We start from the raw sequence: 26,807 nt of genomic DNA on the forward strand, positions 1-26,807 counted from the left end.
ATAATGGAATACAAATTCATTTGCATGAACTGCAGTTCTTTATGATTTTTATAGCAATCCTATGGAAAGCAAGTACAATAGAAACCATTCCATTATGAATTAAGCCGTGATTATTTGCATTTAATGAATATAAATGTATTATTAGCTAAGATAGGCTTCATTGATTTGTAATTCTATAGTGAACCTCATGAAAATAAGGAAAAAGGCTCAAATTTGACTCTATAGTTCCAGTGTGCATTTTAGAAATGGTAGAAAATATTAGATGCATAATATGGCAATTGCCTTGGAAACAGCGTATGTTTAATAAAAAATTGAGTCTTAATAATTCCCTAGTAGAGTGCAAGCATGTATCCTTATGTTCCTCTAAAGTCCCACCCCTTTCTATATATTTTCATTTTAGAGGACTTTGTGAAATAAATGCTTGGCTAATGGTTGTGATATTGTATATTAAATTAAAAAACCTAAAAACAACACATCGAAAAGGTTCACGTAATAATGTTCAAGAGAAATTTTTCATAAACAGAAACTTAACTGGCTCACTTTAAATAATTACCTTTTATGCTCCTTTTTTTTTTTGTACCTTTTACTTACTTTTTTGAACTCTGCCTCTGAAAGCAGCTCAGCCCTTCTCTTGCAACTCCTTCTGTCAAACTTCCAGGCTCTCCCCTCCTTTGAGGCTGAGAAATAGTCCTGGGCTAACCTCTTCCTCAGTCATCCATAGCTGTGGGTTTGCTCCTAAAGTGATGTAACTGACCTAAAGATGCCCCAGGGAGACCAGTAGGAAGCTTTTCCAAAAAGTACTTTCTGGCTTGAAGCTCTGTGAATCAATATACATATAGTGTTTGTTTTCTTTCACTTTCTCTTTGTTTCCTGAGTTTTGTTCTCTTTTGTCTTTATTAAAATACTCTCCCTTTGTTAAGATTGTCTTTAATCTTTTGGGCTGGGCCCTTCTGGCAGGGATTTTCTAGGGAAATAAATGGATTAGAAATAGAACGCGCCCTTCCCAGAGGCAGCCTGGCTTTTTGACAGGGTGTGCAAGTCAGGGACAAAGCCAGGGTTTGGATGCTGTACCTGCAGTGTATGAGTAGAGTGCTTTAGCTTCCTCCTCAACCACAGTCCAAAATTTTGTACATCCCAAATCTGAGGATACATTATATTTCTAACATTTCCGCTGACTTTTACCTGGTTCTTTCATTTATCTTGTGTTAGCAGGAGAATACTTTTCAGAAAAGGCTTTTTGTTTGCATTTGATATGCTGTTGAATGTATATATTCTTTACAACTGTAGGTTGTTGTTATTGTTGTGTTTACATTTTTTGTTTTGATAGAATAAAGGAAGGGCTAGAGAAGAATGTGACTGAGGGATAAAAGTGTCTGCTGTTTTCTCAGGACTTGATACGTTGACTTTTTCCATTGGGGTCATCTTTTGTGAATAACCTTTGGGTCCATTTCTTACCGGGGCTTAAATCCCTTTTAAAAATGTTTAAAGCAACCAAAGAAAAAGCAACAAAAAAATTCATTTTCAGTATATGGACTAGGCCTTCTCTGTTTCCAGAGAACAGGCTGATGTGCCTCTGATGTTGACTATTTTGTTCATTTTGTCTGACAGCTTTCAGAAAGCACGCTGGAGGGCTCTCTGTGTGTTTCTGTAGGAATCACAAGCTGCTGTTTAAGATGCATGTGTGGGGAAGAGCCTCTGCTTGGCTAGGGGGGATGTGTTTGCAGGCAGAGTGCTCATCATTATCCCTACTGTAAAGTAAACCTTGGGGAAAGAGTAGTACATGGTGTGCTTTGATTGTTACTTGTTGGTGTAAGCACTTTATCAGCAGATGTTTGGTGTGTCTGAACCATGAGATTCTTCCTTAAAGGGAATTGTACAAAGCATTTATTATCACATTAATTGGAATAATAAAAGGTTTGCTTTGCTAAAACGTGTCTAGTTCAAACCACCCAGAAATCTTGACTTTTATAATTAAAACAGGGCTACCAGGCAGGAAAATGTTTTTGAATTCACTCCCTCTTCTTCCATTTTGCTATGGACTTGCTGTCAAGGTCCATGATTACGGACCTGTTTGGTAGGACTTTCTCTGATGAGGTCCTGCACCCTTCTTTTATAAGATCATGCACCTTTCTCTGATCAAAGACACCGGATTTGTACACAAGTGGATTGTCAGGCCTGGCCATCTAAATTGTGCCTTCCATGGGTGTGACAGTGTGACATGACTTAAAAGAGATGAGAGAGTGGTTTTCTATGCACAGCTATCTGGAGGAGATGGCTGGGCACCTGAAGTGTAAGGAGTGGTTTGCTACCTTTGGGCCTGCGTGGACTTAGGTAAAGGGCTTAGTGGTGTAGCACAGGCTACCTCTAGATCTCATTTTGTGTTTGAAATGCCCTGTGCACTTGGTTTCTCAGTGTAGGTGATTCAAAGAGCATGGAATGCCTTTATATCTTGCTAGAGAACACATGTCTGAAAGACTGCAAGGCTGATAGCCGAAATTACTCTTCTGAAAATGATCTTTGAGCTGTACCTCCCCCCTCTCCCACTTTTCATGCTGGTAAGGGATGGGGAGAAATATACTTACTTCTGTGCTGGCATAAGAATCAAAACCCTGAGAAGTTCCCATTTTTTATTAAATTAATGGAGAGCATGGGGATTGGAAAGGTAATTGTCATTTCTGTACAAAAAGGTAGAAGGATAGGAGAGTTTATGTAAACATTAAAGGACTCAGGCCTTCTTCATAAATCTATTTGCATAGATTCTTAGTTGTGCTAAATTTACGTCTTGATAAGTAAGGAGAGAAAAGATAAGACAAGAAGATTAGGAGAGGAGTTTGCACGCCCTATTTAGAGATTTCAGGGCCCAGGAAGTGTGCTCTTGTTCTGCAATAAATTTGCTTGTGGTTAGTTGCTGGGGGGGACCTTTTGCCTTTTTAAATAGGTGTTATTACTTGCTCTTACAAGTCTAAAGTGCGTGGTGTGACAGTGTGACGTGACTTTTGAGTCACCTGAAGTGTAAGGAGCCCAGCCACCCCACCTCCTTCTTGTAGCTGTGCATGGAAAACCACTGCCTCATCTATTCTGAGTCATCAGTGTATGTGTGAGTTGGCTGGGAGAGTAGCCTTGCCTCTGCATGGGAGGAGGCAGAGTGGTCAGCACTCACGAACTGTATGAAATAGAATCTGAAGGCTTGTTCTTATTGTTGGAGTCACTTTGTCTATGATAGGAGTCCTAAAAGGACAGCTAAGAATTCAGTTGAGGCAGGTTAAGTTGCAGCAGTCAGCTAGAAACATGGGTCAGCAAACTTTGAGAAGTGGCAAATCTAGTTTTCATTTGCTAGGAGTAAGTACATTTTATTGTGTAGAAGTTACACCTGTCATTTCTGGGCAGACATTTCCCAAGCCATACCTTTAGCTGTGATTACTATTGTGAGTTTTAGACCCTTATATCCACCTGTTTGCTGTTTTTCTCCGAATAGGTGTTCTTTCAAGATCTCAAATTTTCTTAGCTCCATGCTGAGCTCCTTTTCTCCCTGAAACCTGTTTCTCTTTCTATATCTTAATACCGTAATGTTGGGGCCAAGTCCCGCTACTCAGGCTAAAACCTCTTATTGTGTTCAGTGTCTTCCCACTATGTCATTGCCCTCTAACGGGTCTCTCTCTATCTTCATGATAAACTTCAACAGAAAAATCTACTTGAACCCTCTTTATACAACATAGGACAAAAAATATCTTGCTTCCTTGATCTATAGCCTCAATTCCCCATTGCCAACAAAATAACATAGAAATACCTTACTTCACATGTACAGAATCTTCTCTCTTGCCCTGGACTTTTTTTTAAACTTCATTCCCAGCTGAACATTATCTCTATGCCAAACCAGATAACTACTTATATGTCTCCAGAATGTTACAGTGATGTTCCTCTTTCTCTTTCAAATCTTTCTCCATCTACAACTTCCTCTACTCACTCCCCTCCAATTCCTTTTTTTCTTCAAGATCCTTTCCAAATATTCTCACTTCTCTGAAGCCTTCTTTAATTCTTTTAGTCAGAATCAATCTCTTGCTCCCCTATAATGATATGTCACCTTGCTTTCTTTTCTTCCCGAGTATCTACAACACTCAGTATGGCACAACTAGTTATACGACAGAGTTACAAGACAGACTTTGGTATTTAATCCTACAAGTAGACTGTAAATTCCTTATGGGCAGTTGATAGACTCACAGATATATTTAGTTGAGTACCATTTTGTCTAGGTTTTGCCAGCTGAGCTGGTGTTCTCCTTAGCATTGCTCTGTGCCAGTGAAGGAGCCAATCCTGAGTCATTATATATGTGATTTCATTAATAGGCTATAAAACCTGAGCGTTAAGCTGTGATAACGAAGCTAATTATTATTATTTTTGTTTTTGGATAATTTTTCTCCCTTTGGTTTTCTCAAACTTTTAATTGCAAAAGATAAAGATTTGTCCATAGTTTTGGTTCCCTTCATTGCTAATTTCCTAGTAAAGCTAAGAAATAATCTTTTCTTCTTTTTAATCACTGTGAAAACTGTTCTCCTTACAACGGTATATAAATGGTTACATGGTGTCCACAGCATGTAGTTTATATTTATATGGTTTTATGTTACTTTCAACGTTAAAATAAAGTTCTTACATTACCTGGCTGAAGATTACTAGTAGATACTTTGCCAGAAGTTTCGTCATTGCCTTAGAGAGAAACCCAAGTGCCAAGGGATCGTACACTTTGGGTCATTATTTGAGAACAGGATTTTCTTTTGGAGTGACAGCAACATATGGTGTAGCTTTTGGGGAGAAGTTGAGACCAAAGGCAAGGGAGAACCACCCAGTGGTCAAGAGCATAAATACAGTCATGGTTTTCTCACCAGAAAGTGACTTTGGGCAAATCTCCTAGTTCCTCTGAACCACAAGGGCCTCGTTTATGAAATTAGATGTTGTGAAGGTGAAATGAGCTGATGTGTGTAAAGAATTGAAAGCACAATACCTATAACCTAGCAAATACTCTTGTCATTATAACATTCATAATAACAGTAACAACAGTAATAATGATAATCTTAGGAGAGCCAGGTGAAACTGACAGATTCTGTGACTTTGTTTTTGAATTACCTGTAAGAGTGATTTATTTGTTATAAAGAGCTAGATGATCTTACAGAAGGATTTGGTCACAGTAGAAATAATGAGCCTTTAAGCAGAGGTTATTTTATGAAATTATTGAAAAAGGAAACTCTTTATTGATTATAGTCAATGTCATTGCTAACGCTGCAAAATAATATGTGAATGTAGTTTTTCATTAGTATTAGTGGCTCATTGAGAAAATGTGTGAAAATATCTCCCTTTGCAATTTGTGGTCTGAGACAAATCAAATTGAAACAATACAATAAGGTGGGCAGGGAACGTGGGGACCCACACACTTCGAAAAAGTGGGTCCAAACTTAACTGGCTGAATGAACACCTGACTCTGAGACATTTTCATTGACTACGTTATGTATAACATCCCTTAGTTGGCCATGTTGGTATGTAGTACCCTTTGTGAGGTCAGCAGTGACATTGTCAGTAAGACAGAAGCAATGATACTAAGCTAAAGTGAGTCTGTCAGTCACAACATTCACATCCTAGGGACCACCAGGCTGCTGTCTATATGGGTCAGGCACGTGTACTATTTAGGTAAATAGAACTGGAACGCTACTCTCTTTCTCCAGTTGCAGGTCCCAGTTAGCCTTGAGAACATGCTCTCACTCAGCTGCTAGGGTTTTCATTGTTGCGTGATAGGCACCCATGTGAACATTCATAGTAGTACCTTGAATGGTGATGGTAAGCTATGGTAAGTGGGTGCCTACCAAATTGAGATTTTTACTATCAGAGCAACCTAGGATATAAGGTTTTGCTTAGGGTTGACTGTGAATGGTCCTTAGCCAGCATATCCCAACTATCTTGTGGGAAAGAGGGGATGGTTGATATAGCAAAGAGACAGTAAAGAAGAGGCAGCAGACTACCTACGCATGTGAAATATTTTCCTGGTAAGAATTTTAATAACAAAGATGAATCTTAGAATTTAGGAATTTGTCAGAAAGAATGAGATCAGAGCAAAAAATAAAATTTTAAGAGATACCAACTTTGATTTCAGTATATAATTTATAGTATTCCAAAATGAATTTTCTGTAGAATCAGTTACCAACTGTACTAAAATTCTTTAATTTAGGATAGTATAATAGATACTGTCCATTCATTATGGACCTAAACATTTAACTGTATCATAATTTATGTTGAGATACTATGTTTTTTAGTATCCTAAGTTAAATTGCCTTCATAATAAATACATTCTTGATTTGTGAGATATCAGTAGATATCTGTACATTGTGTTGTTCCGACAGGGCAGGGCTCCACCCATACAGGAAAATAGAGTAGCGGCTTCCCCGTAAGGTGAGGGTGTGCCGGCTGCTTTTGTGAATGGAAATTCTGAGGCGGGTCAAATTTCTTAACTTTAAGAATTTTTCTTGGGTCACACAGTGTTGTCTTTTTATGTTTAACAGAATAAATGTGGGCACGAGGATTTTGGATGGAATTTTCATTTTTATGCAATATTTCTGGTTTCTGAAAAAGTAAAAGAATAATTTTAAGTACTCAAAAAAAAAAACTTTAAAAATTCCGTCAGTCCAGTAGGGGAAAACAAGTTAGAGGAAAGAAAGTCAAGAGCTAAGACAGTGCAGAACTTTATTTAGAAACATACAGTGAACACAAAAAAGTACTTGATCTCTGGAGGGTTTTCTATTGAAATTGTGGTGTCATGTAACTCTGGCTAGAAGAAAAAACTTTTTTTTTTTTTTTTTTAAGTTCCCCTAATGAAAGGAATTAGAGGATTGTAAGTTTGTCAGTTTGTGAAAGCATCAAGGCATGGTATCCTTTGACTTTTTATCTGTAAAGCATAGACTCTCTTAGTGTAGAAATATAAGTGTGTTGGCTTTTGGCTCTAGTGAGAACTTCATTAGGAAGGGAAAAACTTGGGAAGGGAATTGTACCACAATTTGAATTAAACACTTGCCAAAGAATCTGAAGCCAGCCTGAGGTTTATTGTTATGTTGAGTGACCCAAGACTTCCACCACTTCTCCTTGTGGAGGGGATTAGCTGTTGAACAAATTTGCAAGTACAGCATGCAGCTTTGTCAAATACCCAATGACATTTCTTTTCAGGGCTCTCTTGACTTTATACTGTTTAAATATCCTCAGTTGTCTCTTAATTTGCTTTCCTTTCTTTAATTCCTGTCAGATCTGAAAGTAACTTTTACATAATCAATTCCCTTGTCTAGGTTTCTTTGGTTATTACTTTTGAGTTGCTCTATATAAGTTGGTGTGTTAGTAACTTCCTTATTTTATGTTTTCTTTTCTTGTTTAACATGGTTTCATAATCTACACAGTGCCTTTTTGTTATTAGGATTGTTACGCAATAAAAATCCCAATTGACTTCTTTTTATTTCACTTTTTCTTTGTAGGCTAAGAAATGGCATTTCAGAAGGCAGTGAAAGGGACTATTCTTGTTGGAGGAGGTGCTCTTGCAACTGTTTTAGGACTCTCTCAATTTGCTCATTACAGAAGGAAGCAAGTGAGTAACAGTACATGTATTGATTATAATATGCAACTTAAATCTGCTAAAGAACTGTGGATGGTGTGTGTGTACACTAACGATTTTGTTGAGAAATTACTTTTAAAGTTTCTCAGTTTGGTCTGAAAGAGGCTAATTTAGAATGGTTCCTTAATGATCCTTGAGAACTGTGTGTATCTCATTTTTTTTTAAAGTGAATTTCTTTTTCAGGAAGCATTGTTTAGCCTCTGTTTTGGCTCTTTGGTTTTAAAAGACTGCTTCATTTATGAGTGCCAGGGTTTGTTCATTTAGACTTCACTTGTCTAATTCATCAAAACGTCTGGATACCTTCTATGTTCCGGCCAAAAGTTTGTCTTATTAGCAGGCAGGCGACTGAGAAAGGAAATGGAAAAGAAAAGGCCTAGCTGAATCCTAGTTTTATTTCTTAAAGGTTTGGTTACTTATGTAATATTACCTTGTATGAGGTAAAAATTTCAATGGAAGAAAGCCATGAAAATGAGATTGATATGAAGTTTCTAAATAATTTAAAGTGCTCAGTTTTTATTTTATTTTATTTTATTTTTTTTGAGACAGAGTCTCACTGTGTTGCCCGGGCTAGAGTGCCGTGGCGTCAGCCTAGCTCACAGCAACCTCAAACTCCTGGACTCAAGCAATCCTCCTGCCTCAGCCTCCCGAGTAGCTGGGACTACAGGCATGCGCCACCATGCCCGGCTAGTTTTTTCTATATATTTTTAGTTGTCCAATTAATTTCTTTCTATTTTTTTAGTAGAGACGGGGTCTCACTCTTGTTCAGGCTGGTTTCGAACTCCTGAGCTCAAACAATCCGCCTGCCTCGGCCTCCCAGAGAGCTAGGATTACAGGCGTGAGCCACCGCGCCCGGCCCTATTTTATTTTTTTCCTTTGCACTACAGCTATGCCTTCCCGTAGTTCAAATTGATGCCAGGAAATAATTTTGCTGAATGGTTTTTGTTCTTTTCAGGCTTGAAATGCTGGCAACCATCTCAGTAGTTAGTATCGATCTCTTGTTGCCCCTCCCCTATGTCATGAGGGCATTTTGTGATACCTGCTTGGTAGTGGGTTCCTTTTGCAAAAATGAAAGTGTAGGAATTTGGTAAGCTCTGTGTAACTGGGTGATCCATGAGCTACTCATTTTCTACGTTTTTGTGGATATCTTTAAGCTGTGGATTATCTTGTACTTGTTTCTGTTTCTTTGTGCTACAAGGTGGTAGAGCTAGGCACATTGCTTGGAATCCCATATCCTGAAAGGTACCACTTCAAAACATGTATTAGGAAGCATCTATGTGCTGGCTTATAGTTTTAAAAAACAAGATCATTTTTATGTGCTTCCTCCTAAAGATGGAGAATATAGAATAGACTGTATTAGTCTTTCTTTTGCATTCTGAACTATAAGCACATCACCCTCAAGGTTTCCTAAGGCAGATATTATTATTTTTTTAATTAACATAATAATTGTACATATTTATGGGGTACATAGTGATGTTTCAATACATACAATAATATTATTGACTAGTTGACTTGCTATTGAATCTCTTCCTCACCCATTGATTGTGCATAGTGCACTATTTCTTTTAAAAGATTGCCTTGGTTTCTTAAAAGTAAGAGTGAAAAGATGTTGCTTCTGCTGAGGCTATTTGAGAAGTGCACTTGTCTTAGGGACATGGGCGTTAAGGGATTAGATTACTCCTGCCATCTTTACCGGTGCTATCTGAAATGATACTGGAAAATGCCAATGCCAAAGGTCACGATATCTAATATGATGAGTTGTTGCTAAATTTATACGTGGTTTATATCTTTTAACCACAGTAAGCATGTTCTACTTCAGAGTTTATAGCTTAACTTTGTACTTAGATAATACCGTTTCATTTTGTGTGTGTGTTTGATTTCTCTCTAATAATTGACCTTCCAGAATAGAATAATAAACAGAAGATTAAGAAATCAAGTGAAGGGTGGATTTTAGTCAGTAAAATCAAGAGCCTATTGATTCCTGGGACATTCTGTCATTTTATCCTTCCTAACTTAGATATCCTGACCACCCTAATAGCCAAATGAAATGGATATCAGCAGCTTAAAGTCATTTATAATTTTAACTGGACAAGTTCTGTTGAAAAAAATTACTACAGGCATATTCAGTCAATGAGTTGCATAAGAAATCCAACTGTGTACATATTTTTTTTTTTTTTTGTCGTGATTCTTATCCCTTTAAGACACTGCCATAAGCATATATTTTGGGAGTAGCAGGTGCGATTGTAGCCATAGGGATTGGCAAAAATAAATAAATAAGTAAAAGCAAGAATGAGAGAGAGGAAACAATTTATTTGAGCCATTGACATAAAGTGACCACAGGCCTTCCTTAACTCAGCTGTCCTCAGAAAATATCTGACAATCAGAGCCATTCTAGGGAGAGAATGTTCCTGACTTCTATAGTCAAGAAAAGTCTGCCCCTTGCGACACATTAATTGGCTACATTTTTGTTTGTGCACACTGAGGCCTTAAATGTGACTAGATATGCTCCATTTTTCTGCAAATTGATGCTTAAAGTATTGGCTTATTGCAGGTATATTTACCTACTGTGTTTTTACATTTTTTTCCAATTTTCTAAGATGACTTCAACTGATAAACTGCCTTCTATGAAGAATAAGTTAGTGTTGAAACTCCAAGAGTCAGTGTCCTAGAAAGCTGTGTGTTGACCTTAACTTCTGGCACATTTTGCTGCATTTCCACACTCTCTGTCTTCCTGTCCCCTGCTTGTGATCGTTTGGTACTCCTGGTACGAAACTTCCTTCCTAGAATACAGGCAGGAGCTGTATTCTCAATACAAATGGGTTGATTCTAAAAGTTGGTAAATTGTTAAAACATGTTTGGTGATGAGATAGTACCATAGGAGTGTTTATTTGCCAGGTCAGCTCACCAAAACCTTTTAGGTCAATTCTACAGTTAAATTAGCTTGTATTTACAAGGAAAATGATTGTATCTACTTAAAAAAAAAATAAACAGAAAACACAATGTAATAAAAAAACGTGGATTTATTTACCTTTAACCCAGTTGCTTGAATCCAAGCCACTGTAAGTGAGGGGATAGAGACCTTGGTGGAGACTGGTGTTTCTGGGGGCAGGGGAGGGGTCAGAGGTGGTAGCAGTGATTCTTTTGTCTTACTTTACTTCATAGTATGGCTTTTCTTCATATAAGCGTGTTGTTAACATTTATCTTACTTATGTTTATCAATGATGTATAGTGCCCACTCTTAAGCCAAGGGAAACCTAGAGGCCCAGATTTAGAAGAGATAGAGGTCATCATAGCCTAAGGAGAGAACTATTATTATTATTAATCTTTTGGAATGGGGTAGTCTGAATCTTCAGTTCCATTGCGAAAGGAGATGAACGTTGGTTGATTTTTTTGTGTCCACCCACGGGGAAGGAGGTTTGTGGCCACATGTGGCAGCTGTCTTCCAGGCCTTCTTTAGTTATGCACATAGGGGTTTTTAGAGTGGTCTCAGAGTGGCTTCCCCTTCCTTTCATTCTTCCTTTCATTTTCCATCTCCCTTTATTTTCTCACCCATAAGTTGTTGACTAAGTTTCCACGAGGCATCTTGATTTTTTCTTCCTCCCAGACCAGCTGTATGCTGAGGGACAGCAGGCTGAGTACTGGGACATAAGCGTTTCACACTCTCTTAAATCCGTCTGGGCGTAGAGCAAGCAGACACCTCTGTAGTGGTATGGAGATTTTTTAAGAGCAAGTTGATTGTGATTCACTATTTAGTATAAGTTGGTTTAATAATAAGCTTTTAGTTGGAAGGGACTTGGAGGACATCTTATCCAGTCTAACACGCAGTGAAAGGAAGTATCACTTTTGGGGGAAGCCTCATTTTTGTAATTCCAAGCTGGTAAGAAAATGGATTAGATGGAGAGGGAAATTTAAGTTAGGAGAGGGGGCCTTGAAGTACTTTCAGAACAGGTAAACCTTCATGAGGAACAGAGGTGGAGAGCTTTAAGAGTCAGGGCTGCATGAGGGATCCTCAGGAAGATGGGAGGAATGGCGACAGCCAGGGAGAACGCAGCAAGAACAGGGCAGGAGTATAAGGATTTAACCAGGGCAGCCCTGCTCTTTTCATTATTGGCCAAGGGCATTGTTTGAAACCTTTTTTTAAAACTCAACATTTTATTTCATACTTTCTAGGTCCTAACTGGAAAAATTGATGTGATGGTGTGGGCTTCTTTTTAACCCCAGTGGTGTGGTTGATATAACAAAAATCTATTTAGGTCTGAGGTGGGCTCTCTTGAGTAACACCTGCTGGGTTTGTTCCTTCCATTACCCTCTCTGAAGGGCTGGTGGGCCTTGAGAGCTGACTCTGAGGTGCAGCCTGAGAACCACTGAGAGCTTTCTCAAAGCCCGGATGTGAAAGACTGTTCTCTTTATTTTTCCCATACCATAAATAGGCAGGGAGTGGGCTTCAGCACATGGAAATCAAGATCTCTTTTTAGTGGGAGGAGTGATCTTATTAGAATCAGGGAATTGAGAGATTCTCATTGATTGACGTTCCACTCAAAAGCAGCGTAACAGAAAGACCAAAAGCGTAATCTTCGGAACAGTCTTTGAAGACTGCCTGCATTCAATACCTAGCTCTACTTTCTTTCTTTAATTTTTTATGTTTCTTCATCCTTATTTACTTATTTATTTTGCCTTTTATTTTTAGTTTCATGTCATAAAACACTAGAACTTACTCCTCCCATCTAGCTGTAACTTTGTATCCATTAACCAACCTCCCCCTATCCTCTCCCGGACCTTTCCCTGCCTTTAATACCCACAATCCTACTCTTTACTTCTATGAGCTCAATTTTTTTTTTTGGCTCCCACATGAGTGAGAACACGCATATTTACCTTTCTGTCTCTGACTTATTTCACTTAACATAATGTCCTCCATGCTCATCCATATTGCTGAGAATGACAGTATTTCATTCTTTTTGATAGCTGAATAGCATTCCATTACATGTATAAAACACATTTTCTTTATCCACTCATCTGTTGATAGACATTTAAATTGATTCCATATCTTGGCTATTGGGAATAGCTAGCTCTATGTTTTAATAGTTAAGTGATTATGGGCAATTTTCTTAAATTCTCTGGGCCTCATTTTCTGCCATCTGTAAAATGAGGATAACAGTGGGACTTCCTTCAAAGGATTGTTAAAGAGCAGTGAAGTCTGGAAAAGTTCCTGGAACATAGGAAGCTTTCAAAGTGTTATTATGAAATTCCCAGGTAATATGAATATAAAGTGTGGTTGTAGTTAGCAAGAAAGTTGCTCTTGTCCTTGCATTCAGGTATACCCTGTTAAGACTTTGAGATTAGTAGCAAGTGGTATATGCTTTATCTGAGGTTGTAGGAGAATGGCTCCAAAACAAGTATACAAACACTCTTCTGTCTTCTCTTCTCGCTTTCTGATCTGAGGATGAGCTAGGTGGGCAAACCCAATTATTAACTTAAACTCTTTAACTGTTGTAATAAATTCCTTGAATGTCCCACTGTTGCTTTTCTTTTTCTATTTAGGCTTATATGAATTATGGCAGACTTGATTTGTATGGCCGATATGTTCCTAAAAAGTTACATGAATATAGTCTTTTTGATAAATTAATATACAGTACAATGCTATGCATTGGAATTCTGTGGTGAAACATTTTTGAAAAACAGGTAATACTGGAACAAAAGCTCTAACTTTTTTGGAGGGTAAGTCTGAATTTTCATGTATCATTTTAGCTTGAAATGGAATGTAATTAAACTCATTTCTTCTTTCCCAAAGCCAGTGATGTTAGAGCATATGATATAGTAATAGTTGTTGATGACAGGATCTTCATGCTTTGCAAAATAGCCTCTCACTTTGTAAGAGATAGCAATTCACTATACTTGTGAGTAGCTTACAAAATACTACAGTTCATTGTATCATATGTGTTAAGGGAATATGAAAAAAATGATAGCAGTGATGTGTTAGGTGAGTTGAAATACACTTAAACCTATACTACCTTTATTGTTAGTATTATCAAAACCTAAGAGAAAAATATTTATGCTAATGAGAGACAGAGTGAAGCACGGATAATTAAAATCCACACAGATTTTGAGAACATTGTTTTAACTTGTAATTTCAGTCTCTCCTCTCAATATATTATTTTTAAGAGTTCTAACAGAACAGTGCTTTTTGATTGGTGGTACCAGTGACTCCAAAGTTAACTCAGTAGCGAAAGATAAGATTGGAGAAGAAGCAAAACATACAATGATCAAATCTAGTCCAAATAAGATCTACTTTACAATTTATTTTAACAGACCCCCAAATGAGATAACACTTAGCTTCCCAAATGTGTCTGTTATATGAGTGTGACTGGGTTTTGGTGAACCTATTTTTGTGCATGGGTCGTGAAAGCTTTCAGATTTCTAATTTCTTGATAAAGTAAGGACAATGTCACTTTACTCATAGGCTTTTTTTCCCCATGAGGTATATGCTGTATATACTGCCAGTTTATACATGTCGGTGATCATAGTACCTGGCACATAGCAGTTCTTTAGTATGTGTTATACTTCTTTCCCCTTTCCCTGATACAGGATATGAATATTTGAAATAGACCTGTCTTATTATGCATAATAAGAAAGACATAACATGAGATTTCTTTTTTTTTTTCATTGCCATTTTATTCATTTTTGTTTCGAACATTTCAAATGCCTGGATCATTGTACCTGTTAGGACATTTCACCCCACTAAAAATTTTCCCAAGCCACCACTGAACACCAGATTTCTTTTAAATAGCTGAGCTTTTGGTTGGCATACTTTTGCTTGCATTGATGACTAGACAGAGAAACTGGTAAAGGGTAGAGAAACTTGAAGTTCAAATGAGTATTGATTGAAGAGAAATCAAAATTATAAGCACAGCATCTAGGATACGATATCAGTTAAGAAACAACTTAAATTACAAAAATTCCACTTAAGGCCAGGCACGGTGACTCACACCTGTAATCCTAGCACTCTGGGAGGCCGAGGTGGGAGGATCGCTTGAGGTCAGGAGTTTGAGACCAGCCCGAGCAAGAGTGAGACCCCGTTTCTACTAAAAATAGAAAAAATTAGCCTGGTGTGGTGGTGCTCGACTGTAGTCCCAGCTACTCGGGAGGCTGAGACAGGAGGATTGCTTGAGCCCAGGAGCTTGCGGTTGCTGTGAGCTAGGCTGACGCCGTGGCACTCTAGCCTGGGCAACAGAGTGAGACTCTGTCTCCAAGAAAAAAAAAGTATTCCACTTAAGTGTCACCTTTCAGCAGTATCTTTGATTGGATATAACAATTTGTTTATTTTTTGAACACCCTTAACATCTTTGAGAATTTAACCTCAGTGAGAAATACTCTCCTGGTTCTTAAACTAAGGAGTGTCTGTGGGTTTGAAATAAGTATAAATCTTCTTCAGCATCGATGTAGCTGAAATTAGACCACATGACACATTTGCTTTGTTTTTACTAGATTGCTTTTAACTTTGTGAGTCAATTTATGTTACCAGACTTGCTTGTTCTCCCCAAGTACATAACATTCCATCTCCAGAGGCAATTTTCATCGGTTGATAAGCAGTCTTTCTCTTTAAAAAAATCTTATAAATCGCTATAAAAATAAAAGTTCTTAAACAGTCTTCATTATTATTGATTTCTAAAAAGTTCTTTCCTGGAGCATAACCGAAACTTTGTGCCCCTTGGCCAACATCTCATTCTCCCCCTGCGTACCCGATCCCTGCCCCTGATAGCATATTCTACTCTCTGATTCTTTGACTATTTTAGCTCCCACATATAAGTGAGAGCATACGGTATTTGTCTCTGTGTCTGGCTTATTTCACTTAGCATAATGTCCTCTAGGTCTATCCATGTTGTCACAAATGTCAGGATTTTCTTCTTTTATAAGGCTGAATAATATTCTATTGTGTATATTTCTTTATCCATTCATCCCTTATGGACATTTAGGTTGTTTCCACATCTTGGCTATTGTAAATACATTGTGAATACATTCTTCATGTGGTATCTGACGCTGTAGTTCCCGCCTCAACATTAAAATCTACAAAAATGGCCATTTTTGAAGGTGGAAGGAAGAACTAGTGGTTGCGTATATGAAGGTGGATAAAGAACTAGTCGTTGAGTAATGGGCTTCTCAGTTCCACCTGCCTGCTTAAAAAGCCACAACATCAGCATCATGTCAACTATGAAGGTAGAACTGTCTCTGCACCATGGCTTTCTGGGGCTTTCCTTTGATGGTCTGCCCTTTTGTAGCTTTATCTGTGTGAATTTATTTTTCTGTAATTGATGGGGCCTGGCACCCATGAGGGGAAGATTCGGAATTACGTATGGACTGTATACAATGTCAGCGAGCTGTAAATCTTGGGTTGTAATGCTAAACACATCTCACACTTGTGTATTCATTGGAGTAAGCTAATTGGTGTAATAAACAACCCCCAAAGCTCAGCGCCTTATCGCAATGAAGGTTTATTTCTTGCTCACATTACAGTTCAGTGTGTATAGGTGGGGGTCCTATTTCTTGCAGTTATTCAGGGACCTATATAGGTTTCATTATTCTAGTGGATCTGCTGTACTGTAGGGCTTTGCTCTCCCACTGGGTCATTTCCACCCAGCTGTACAGGAGGGTGGGAATTGTAATCCAGCAGTGTTCTCTGGAAGAAGAGAAAAAGTTTTGTTAAGCATCCAGCCATTACATATGTGTCCTGAATTTAGTTTCTTATCTAGTTAACAAATGAGCTGTATTTCTTTTGATGAGAGTTTTATTGTTAGCGCTATGCCAAAGACTGTTTCATTCATTTGCTTCTCTTATTTAGAACCCTGTGCATAGATTCCTGGAAGAACTGTTTTTCTCCTAGAAACATAACTAAATTTGTTGGGAATGTGTCTGATATCTAAAGCTTGATGAAAATTCTGAATACTCTGTATTTTAGATAAGGCCAGTTGAAACTATTCTTAACTACTCTATATGGTTAACTGTTTCTTCAGAGGCATGTTTCATCAAAGTACTAAAATTATGCAGACAGAGCTGGAAATGTTCTCTGAAGAGCATCCTATCATCTTCCTTATAATTTTGGTTTTTATTTAACACTTAGCCCCCAAAGTGGGGCCACGGCAATATCTTTGAGATATAACTCACATCAGGCCTTCGAGGAGTTTGTGATGCTGTTTTGTTGCTGGCATACAAAATCAGTGAGGTTAACTGTACTTCTATAGGTCACTCAGTGAGTCAACGACTGAGCTATGATTAGCGTTGACAGCTGGTGAGCTGCTAGGCTGTTGCTAACTGAGCAACATTGACATTCATTTTGATTTGACTTTGCATTTCATTTTCAACTATTTATTCATTTTAAGGCCTCTTTAAGAAACTTTTTAGGGATATTGTGGGACTGAGGAAACTTTCTATAAATGCTTCTAGGAGAGACCTTTAGCTTTCCTCTCCCCTGTCCCCATCTTCCAGCTGAGTAGTTAAATTATGTTTATACTAGGAAAGCTTCTTCTAGGTAGTTTTGTAAATTAAGAAGGAAATAGATGCTTTAAATAGAAGTTAGGCGATCCCAATTTAGCTTATTTATTTTGCAATTTGTGATTTTTCAACAAAGAATTTCTTAGAACTAATTTTATGATACTGAGCATCAACTAGAAAAGTTGTATTTCTATTTGATGAAATAATTCACAGAGAAATGGAGAGTATGTATCACAGATTTGAACAAAAACTATTTTGAACTAAGGTTAAAGTGTGGTTAATGCCATCTGGATTATAAAGTTTGGAACTGGTTATTTGGCTTATGCTCAGCATTTTATTCACCTGAGAGGGATGGGGGAAGAGTGAGCCCTCTTTCAGTTCTGGATCTACTTCCAGATGTATGCTTTAGGGAGATTTTTAAGGGAAAGTGCTGTTTCATAGAACCCTGGGTATCAACTTAACTCCCCAATGTGGCTACAGGCTAGGCAGATGCCCTAGGATGTCACTGACTACCATCACTAGTTCTACATTGCTGGTGCCAGAGAGGCTGGCAGATCTAGGGGCTCAGGTAACCCATAATATAGGCAAAAATGACCTAGCAGAGCTGAAGATGCCCAATTTAGAATTAACCCTGGGATCCAATTCTGATTCTTTTAATTACTTGCCCAAGGGATAACTAAACTAGATTGGCTCCCTGGTCAAAGGATTTCTCCTTTCTATGGTGATTGTGAGTGAGACCTAAGGAGCTAGCCTATTAGAGTGTGTGTGTTAACAGCCTCTAGACAAGTAATAGTTCTGTCTCTACTTCTTTCTCTGTCTTCCCCAACCCCAGGCTTATTCTCCAGGTTCTTCAATTCTCAGCAAGCTGTTGGAATTGAAAAGCAATATTAAGTTTAGATACCCTCAAACACATATTCCATGTGTTAAAAATATTTATTTGAAAACCATTAAAACATATACCCCAAACCTCAGAGCACGTAGTCAATTATGACGTTAATTTATTTGATGTTTGCGTGGTCAGACAGAGCCAAGGGGTCCCTCCCCTTTTTTTTAGCTATACCAAAGTTTGATAATTTAGTTGTTTGGATATATTCTGATTGCTATTAAAAGAGCTTCTACGTGAATTCTCAAAGGAATCATAGCCACTTAAAGGCTCCCTGAAGGTGAATCAGACCTTTATTTTCAGCCGCCCAGAAGGATGGACTCCTCTTGTTTTCTCTTGCATGGAACCCAGTAGAGATGACAGACCACCCATTAGCAACTCTGTCTACAGAATAATCATGAATCTCACCGAGTATGTTTACACTGAGAATTGTTGCTTACTGTCATGTAAGTATTGTACAAGAAAAAACGTCACGTTTAGAGTCACAAAGTGATTCAAGAGGTGAATGAATGTCATTAAAACATATTATGATTCACTATGAAGAGATGCTTGTTGCATTTGCCTTTCAGGAATATATAAATATGGTCAGTCTTTTTTAGTGACAAAAACCAGGAAGCAGTTTCCCTTAAATTTAAGGATTCCATTGATTGAATCACATAATATGGAAGAGAGAGAGAATGATAGTTGCAGTCTGAGGTGATTTGCATGAAACCCTGCTTTATACTCCAATTATTACTGTACATGATTATAGGACAACCTGGTTGTTAATTGCCTGTGGTCTTTAAATATGCACTTCTTTCAGAAATAGACACTAATTATTAGATCTTGTTTTTGGTCTCACCCTAAGTTGCAAATGTCTAGGATTTTTTTTTTTTTAATTTGCAAGTCTAATGATGCACAGACATAGTAAAACTGATCTCATTCTGAATCTTGTTCAGGATGAATGTTTTCTGGGATGTAAACTCTCAAAGATTATAAACTTGGCTTTTAATTCTATGTAGGTGCTCATGCGAGTCTCTTGACAAAAGCTGTGTGTTTGCTATCAGAACGCTGGAGGAATTTTCTTTCTAAAATGTAAATGAAAATTGGTTTACAAGTTTAAAAAAAACCCCTACTTCCCCCATCATAATTAAGTATAATAGAAAAAAATCAAAGTAAAGTAATAGTAAGTATTAGATCTTCTCCCAATTCCACCAAGATTAGAAGTTTTTTGTTTGGGTGCTGTGGTTGGAATAACGCTAGGCAAAAGCAGTTTGCTTTGTGTCTTGGGCTCTCCTTTCTTCTCAGTGTTAGTGGCTGAATTAGCAAACTGATCCTGAATCTGGTAGCGAGTTGTTCCTGCCTTTAGGCCAGGGTTGGCCAGTTCACAGGCCTACAGGGGACAGACTGGGGAGGCACAAGTGTGAAGCCAGTGAGGGGGAACCCTGGGCTCACAAGAGCACGGAAGTCCTGCCTAAAGGCGGAGCTGCTACTCATTTTCAGCACATATATCTCAGATAGAAATCCTGATTTTTATGTGAAATATGGCAGTTTTGAAATATTGGATGTGTAATTCACTTTTTAAGAAAATAGTGTACCGAACAAAGAAAATATGCTGGTATGACTTTTGGTTTTAGCATATGCTATTCCCACTTCCTTTCCTGGTTTTTGTCACCCAGCTAATGCCTATTAGTTTTTCTTCACTTGATTTATCTATAAGTTCCAGGAAGCCTTCTCAGGTCTGGATAACCTCCTGTGGCTTTTGTAGCCTCTTCTCTATGTTAAATCCACATGTAAGCAATATTTAATGCCTCTTTATCTTTTCATTTTGTCCCCTAGAATTTTGTCCTTTTCATTTTGGCCCCTAGAATCCTTGAGGACCTCCCATACATACTGATTGTAAGTGATGATGTTAGGTTCATCTGTGTGGCTGTTCCCTGGTTCCCTAGTTCCCAGTGTCAAGAATGAGTACTGGTACTGAGTCAAGCTGATGACGGAGTGATCACAAACTCAGAGCAACTTAATACAATTTATCACATAAAAGAAAGAATGAAAGTAAAGGAAGCTTACGCAAAGGGAACATACGTTCCAGAGAGAGAGGAACGGGTCAGTCTCCAGGATTGGTGACAGACACTGGAGGCTGAGCACGAGCCACCTTTTATAAGCCCTCTAGTTTGTCCCGCCTTTTTTCTGGCAGGATTGGTTGCCGTTTCCCGCCTTCGGGGGTGATTGACAGGTTGGTGCTCCATAACAGATCACATGACAGGCTACATAACAGGATAGTTATAAGATAGTTTCCCTTCCTGTGTATGTGGTTTTTCTAGAATTCTCCACGAAGCTCCACCCACGTTATGCTAATTAGATGGTAATGAGCTCTAAGTCTATTAAAGGTTACTAGGAACTTTTTACTGTGTATGTTCCCATCAGGGAACAGTGCCTAGTCATAATTTAGCTCCTAGTACAATTTGGTTCCTGCTCTCTGCCCTTAGCCACTCCCTTGCTACCTGCTTACCCTCCACCAGACCTAACAGTGGTGAGTCAAGGATCTCTGGCTCAATCCTTCAGAGTGGCCTATTTACCAGATTCCTGTCTAATCAAACTGCCTTAGGAAAAAAGGAGGATGAGGAAAGGGCAGATCTAGAAGGATCTGGAGCCCCAAAGCCTCTTTTCTTAAAGCACGCTATCACTTACCACTACTGTTTTATTCCTGCTGCGTTTCTCATCTTTATTTCCCCTTAATCAACATATTCTAGGAGAGGTAGCGTGTACATGTGTTTTTGTAACTCAAAACCATATGAAGCCAAAATGAGTCTTTCTTCTGTCATAATTATAAGTAGGACCTTAGGCTGTGTTTACTGCCTCCAAAATAAATGTGGTGCTTAGCTTCTCAGTTGCAACACTTCCCAGCTTTTATGAAAATAATAAACAAAAATAAAATGTTATTTTAAAAGTAGTGTCAGAAATTAAATAAATTACCCTCAGTAGTACCGTATATTTAAAACAATTTTTTGGAGAAACTGTTCAGTAAAACCTCCACAATAAATCCACACCAAGCCCCCAACACCCTTAAACAAAAAACTCCCCATTAAAAAAAAAACAACTTTCTACATTTGGTAACTGGTTATATCTCATTCTATTATAACTATTTAGTCTGTTACTTTATTTTTTCTCAAATTATATGTAGAGTGAGTATGGTCTGGTAGTGTAAAACAGTCTCTGTTGCCAGGCGATGTAGGTTCAATTTCCAGGTCAACCATGAACTAGCTGTATAATTATGGGCCAATTACTTAACTTCTCTATGTCTCAGTTACTTCTTTAGTAAATTGGAGACCATAATAATACCTAATGCATATGGTTATTGTGAGGAGTAAATGAGTACAAAAAAGCAAAACCCTTATAAGTGTCTGGCACATAAGTGCTTTATACATACTTTAAAGTCAAGTATATTGACTTTAAAATCACCCTTTATAATATACACATTATATATGCCCTTTATGTATACATATAGTTCTATTGGTTTTGACAAGTACATACAGTTTTGTAATCACCACCACAATCAAGCTATAGAGTGTTCCTATCATCTGCACACATTTCCTCATGCCCTTTGTAGTCCGTTCTTTTTCCTTTATCTCCAGACCCTGGCAATCACTGATCTGTTTTCTGATTCTATAGTTTTGCTTTTACAGAACATGGTATAAACAATCACTGGAGTCATGTAATATGTAGACTTCTGAATCTGGCTTCTTTGTCTTAGCATGGAGGTTGGGGAATTTTCTGTAAAGAGCCAGAGAGCAAATGTTTTAGGCTTGCAGGCCATACAGTCTCTGTTGCAACTATTCAACTCTGCTGTTACAGTCATGGACAATACATGAATTATTGGGTGTGGCTGTGTTCTAATAAAATTTCTTGGGCCGGGCGTGGTGGCTCACGCCTGTAATCCTAGCACTCTGGGAGGCCGAGGCGGGCGGATTGTTTGAGCTCAGGAGTTCGAGACCAGCCTGAGCAAGAGCGAGACCCCGTCTCTACTAAAAATACAAAGAAATTAATCAGACAACTAAAAATATATAGAAAAAATTAGCCAGGCTTGGTGGCACATGCCTGTAGTCCCAGCTACTCAAGAGGCTGAGGCAGAAGGATTGCTTGAGCCCAGAAGTTTGAGGTTGCTGTGAGCTAGGATGACGCCACGGCACTCTAGCCCGGGCAACACAGTGAGACTCTGTCTCAAAAAAAAAAAAATTTCTTTACAAAAACAGGTGGCAGCCAGATTTGGGCTGAAGACCATAATTTGCCAACACCTGATTTAGCATAATGCAGTTGTTCATTCATATTGTCGGGTGTATCAGTAGTTTGTTATTTTTTATTGCCGATTATTATTCCATTGCATAGATGTATCACAGTTTATTTAATCATTCAACAGGTGAAGGACATTTGAGTTTTTTCCAGTTTAGGGCAAATATGAATAAGCCATTGTAAACATTTGTCTGCAGGTTTCTGTGTGAACATAGGTTTTTATTTCTTTTGGGCAATTACCTAGGAGGGGATTGCTGGGTTGTATGGTAAGTATGTTTACCTTTGTAAGACACTCCCAAACTGTTTTTCAAAATAGCTGTATCATTTTGCATTTACACAAGCAATATAAGAGAGTTTTAATTGTGTTGCATTCTCACCAGCACTTGATATTGTCTTTTTTTTTTTTAAATTTTAGCCATTACAAAGGACTATGAGGAGTCTTAGAAACCAGATAAATTAAGTTGGAAGCTCTTGAAGGGTTTTGTACATGGGTTTTGTACATTATTTGGGTTTTAAAATGATTTTTCCACCTGCAGTGTGGAGAATGATTTAGGAGGAGGCAGAGTAAATATGCGAAGACCTTTGGCAGGATATCCCATTAGTATAGGGGAAAGGGAAGATACCTTGACTTGAGAAGGGGCAGTGAAGATGAAGAAGTGACTAGATGTGAGAATTTTTTAGGAGGTAGAATCTATGGGACTCAGAGATTGATCAGATATGGGACTGAAGAGAATGGGAGCTGTCAAGGATACTTCCAAAATATCTGGCATCAGCAACTACCTGTGTAATGGCATCCTTACAGAGATAAGGAACGCTGACAGAGAAAAAAGGTTTGGGCATATAAAGTCATCAGATCAATTCTGGGACACATGTGAGACATCCAAATTGAGACAGCAGTTAGGTAGTTTGATATCTGGCTTCTGGAATGGGGGAACAAAATTAGAAGTCATTGTGATATAAAGGATATTTGACAGTACGGTGTAGATGAGATTCTTGAGAGAGAGTTATTAGTGATCTGAAAAAAGTGAATAGGGTAGCTCCAAGAGAAACTTTGGTGTTTAATGTTGGACAGTAGAGGGACATTCAAAGGAAGCTGAGAGAGAGTGATTCGGAGAGGCTGGGGAGAGAGAACTGTCCCCCGATGTCCAGGTAGGCGAACCAATCAATCAGTTGTGGGCTTTTTGGATTATTTGGTAGCGTGGTGGGCATTATTCAGTTTTGGTGGTGTTGGTGGTAGTGGGGTGTATGTGAGTTACAGATTACAGTGAGTTGAGGAGTGAGTAAGGAGGAAGGCAGTAGAAAAAGCAAGGATTTACAGGTCTTTTAAGAATTTTTAGGGTGGTTGTTAGAAACATATGTAAGAAGTGTTTTTTGTTGTTTGTTATGAGGAGACAGGTTAGAGCTTGCTGGAGAGAAGGGTGAGGGAGGGGGTGAAGATAGGAGAAACAGTGTTGGCGATGGAATGAGATCCTCACGCGTGTGAGTGATGTCCATCAGATCTAGCATACTTGCTGAAGAAGAAACCCATACAGTAGAGTTTAATATTCACAGAGTGGAATAGGAGGCTTTTAGTATTACCGAGTTCTAATGAACTATATCATAACGTGTTCTTTAAACTTATTTCTCAAGTATTTCTAGAAAACTTACCAAACAGAAAATGTCAGCAATTCTTCTGATGTGTGAAAACACTCTGGCGGTTTAGTTTAGTCACTTGTCAGTCTCATGTCCAAGTCCTACCCATCTGTCATGGCACAATTGAAACCCTCAAATGACTCCCTCATCTATATGGTTGTAGCCTGGTGTTTTTTTTTCCCCTCTAGTTTGGTGTTGTTCTTTCTACATAATTGTTATATATGCGTATATTGTATATACGTGTATATATATATATATTTTTTTCTTCTCATTAGATGATGGAAGGCAGAGACCATAAGTGAAGGATGTTATGTTCTCCATAGTACTGAGTAGTTGCATTTATTTAGTTTGTTACCTTAAATTTATGTAAAGGTAAAAATGGGGACATCGTTATTAGCAGATAATTAAGAGGAGTTATGTGAAGAATAAAATTTTGGGGGCTTGGCATATGAAAAATTGGCATAGCTTGAAAAATTATGGTATCTGATTATAACCTTTTGTTTTTACCATACTTAGTAAAATATGTTTTAAAAGTTACTTATTATACACTACTAAAGAATCAAATTATTTAATGATAATAGTAACAATAACAGCAACTCCTCTCTGGTGGCACTTTGTCATTTACCTAAATGATTTTCATACTATTATTCCATTCAGATTGAGGATAACCCAGAGATGCAAAGATAGAGACATCACAGGGATTTTATCCCTATTTTACAAAGATGAAGCCGCAGAGATAATGTGTCAAAAGTCACATTGCTGGTAAACAAGTGCTAAGACTTAACCTGGGACCCTCTAACCCTAATCCAGAATTTTTTCTTTTCTTTTTTTTTTCTTCTTGAGTCATGGTCTCGCTCTGTCACCCTGGGTAGACTGCAGTGGCGTGATCATAGCTCACAGAAACCTCAAACTCCTGAGCTCAAGCCATCCTCCTGCCTCAGCCTCCTGAGTAACTGGGACTACAGGCATGTGCCATGATGCCCGGCTCATTTTTCTATCTTTTGTAGAGATAGGGTCTCGCTTTTGCTCAGGCTAGTCTTGAACTCCTAGGCTCAAATGATCCTCCTGCCTCGGCTTCCCGGAGTGCGAGGATTACAGGTGTGAACCACCGTGCCTGGCATCCTTTTTTTTTTTTTTTTTTAATATCAGAATATTACGGGGGTACAAATGTTTTGGTTACATAAATTGCTTTTGTACCAGGTTTTTTCAATGTACCTTATCTTATGGTTTCTTTATTTTCATAAAAATCCAGTTGGCCTGGTAATAATTAAATAAAACTATAGGGATAATTTGGTTTATTTTATTTAAATGAACAAAAAAATTGCTTATCTTGGGTGATCAGAACAATCTCTTGGTAAGTGCTAATAAGATCACCTCTTCATGAACCAGGTTTGGCCTGCTGGTTCAAAGCTTCCTGTGTGGCAGACTGGGAAAAAAAACCCACTATCATGGATTGTGCTGTTGCTGTGATTTAAAGAAAAGAAAATGGAAGTCACTTATCTGTAGAATACTAATAGAGCAATGCTGGCCAGCACTGTTCAATATAGTGTATGAACCTAGTATTAGCATTTTGGAAAAAAAAGATACCTGTTTTTCTGGATTTTTTACTCTAACTTCTGGGCTCTGGCAATTACTTTTCTTTTTAAAGTCCAGTATCATTTCTGATTTAGGATGATAAGTTATATTCTAAAAAAGAACTAGAAATAGGAAAGGTCATTATCTTTTAGGGGGACTATGTCTGGCTTTAATTATATTCAAGTTTTCAAAACTGGAATAGTATACATTAAGTATATATAATCTGTAATTTTATATTAAAATATTTAACAGGGAAGCCTTTGAGTAGAATCTTTGGAAAATAACATTCTCATTGGACATAGCTGATTATTAAAACTAGATAGTAACTTCTGGTTGAACAGATTCTTTTTCATTGTACCAATTTAAATCTATAGTCCCCAAACTCCAGAATATATTTTTGTCAGAAGAGTTGAGGAATGAAGAACATATACTTTTAAGAAATTGCAAAAAGATATAAAGTGCTTTTTCTTCCTCCTTCGGCACTTTAAAATGTTATCTGAATGAATTGCTGCCACTGGGTAAAACATTTGCTTATGTTTCCCTATTAATTGTCTTAGATAAAGTATTTGGGAATTGCTATATAGTTTTGGAAATAATTGAACTTAGCTGTATATGAAACAAAAACAAGCAAGTTGAGATATTGAATCTGAAACCAGATGTTCTGTGGCTAAATAGTTGTGATTCATGAAAAAAAACACACCTGGAATTTTAAGGAATTTTTTCCCCCCAAAGGCAGTTGGTCCTTTAGCTCCATGTGGGCTATGGACTATATAGTCTTGCTCTGGTATTCAGTATATCCATTACAAATCTATTCTTTTAGTATGTTGTAAAATTTATTAAATTGACATTTCAGATGAACAACTGAAAATGATTTTTTTTTTTAATATCAGGTGAACCTGGCCTACGTTGAAGCAGCAGAGTACATTTCAGAACCTGTTAACAGAGAGCCTCCGTCCAGAGAAGCTCAGCTACTGACTTTGCAAAACACGTCTGAATTTGATATCCTTGTTATTGGAGGAGGAGCAACAGGAAGCGGTTGTGCACTAGACGCGGTCACCAGAGGTAAGTCCTGATGTGGATTAATGCAACACAGATAAAGATTTCATCTTCCCTCCCCATTATAAACAAATACACAGTATGCAGTCTTCGCTAGTGAAGTCACGTTCTGTTAGTGTTCTCTAATTTTCCACTCTTGGTGAAACATCTTTGCAATTTTTAAAATATAGACACTTGCACGATTTTAAAATTAAATATAATTTGTTTTTACTTCAGTGAATTTGTTTAAAAAGAAAACTTTATATTCCTGCAAATTCATTGATTTGATGATGTTCT

General features: G+C 37.8%; 1 protein-coding gene across 1 annotated transcript in view; it reads left to right on the top strand.

Moving 5' to 3' along the window:
- The window catches only part of GPD2 (glycerol-3-phosphate dehydrogenase 2 (mitochondrial)), a 139,075-nt gene that overhangs the window by 25,850 nt on the left and 86,418 nt on the right, over nt 1-26,807 (top strand). The window contains exons 2-3 of the mRNA XM_012640782.1: nt 7,500-7,609; nt 26,366-26,537. Of these exons, the coding sequence (XP_012496236.1) occupies nt 7,508-7,609; nt 26,366-26,537 (274 nt within the window). The 5' untranslated portion in view covers nt 7,500-7,507. The remainder of the gene's footprint in view (nt 1-7,499; nt 7,610-26,365; nt 26,538-26,807) is intronic.

Source organism: Propithecus coquereli, unplaced genomic scaffold (genome assembly GCF_000956105.1).
Source record: "Propithecus coquereli isolate 6110/MARCELLA unplaced genomic scaffold, Pcoq_1.0 Scaffold157, whole genome shotgun sequence".
NCBI lineage: Eukaryota > Metazoa > Chordata > Mammalia > Primates > Indriidae > Propithecus > Propithecus coquereli.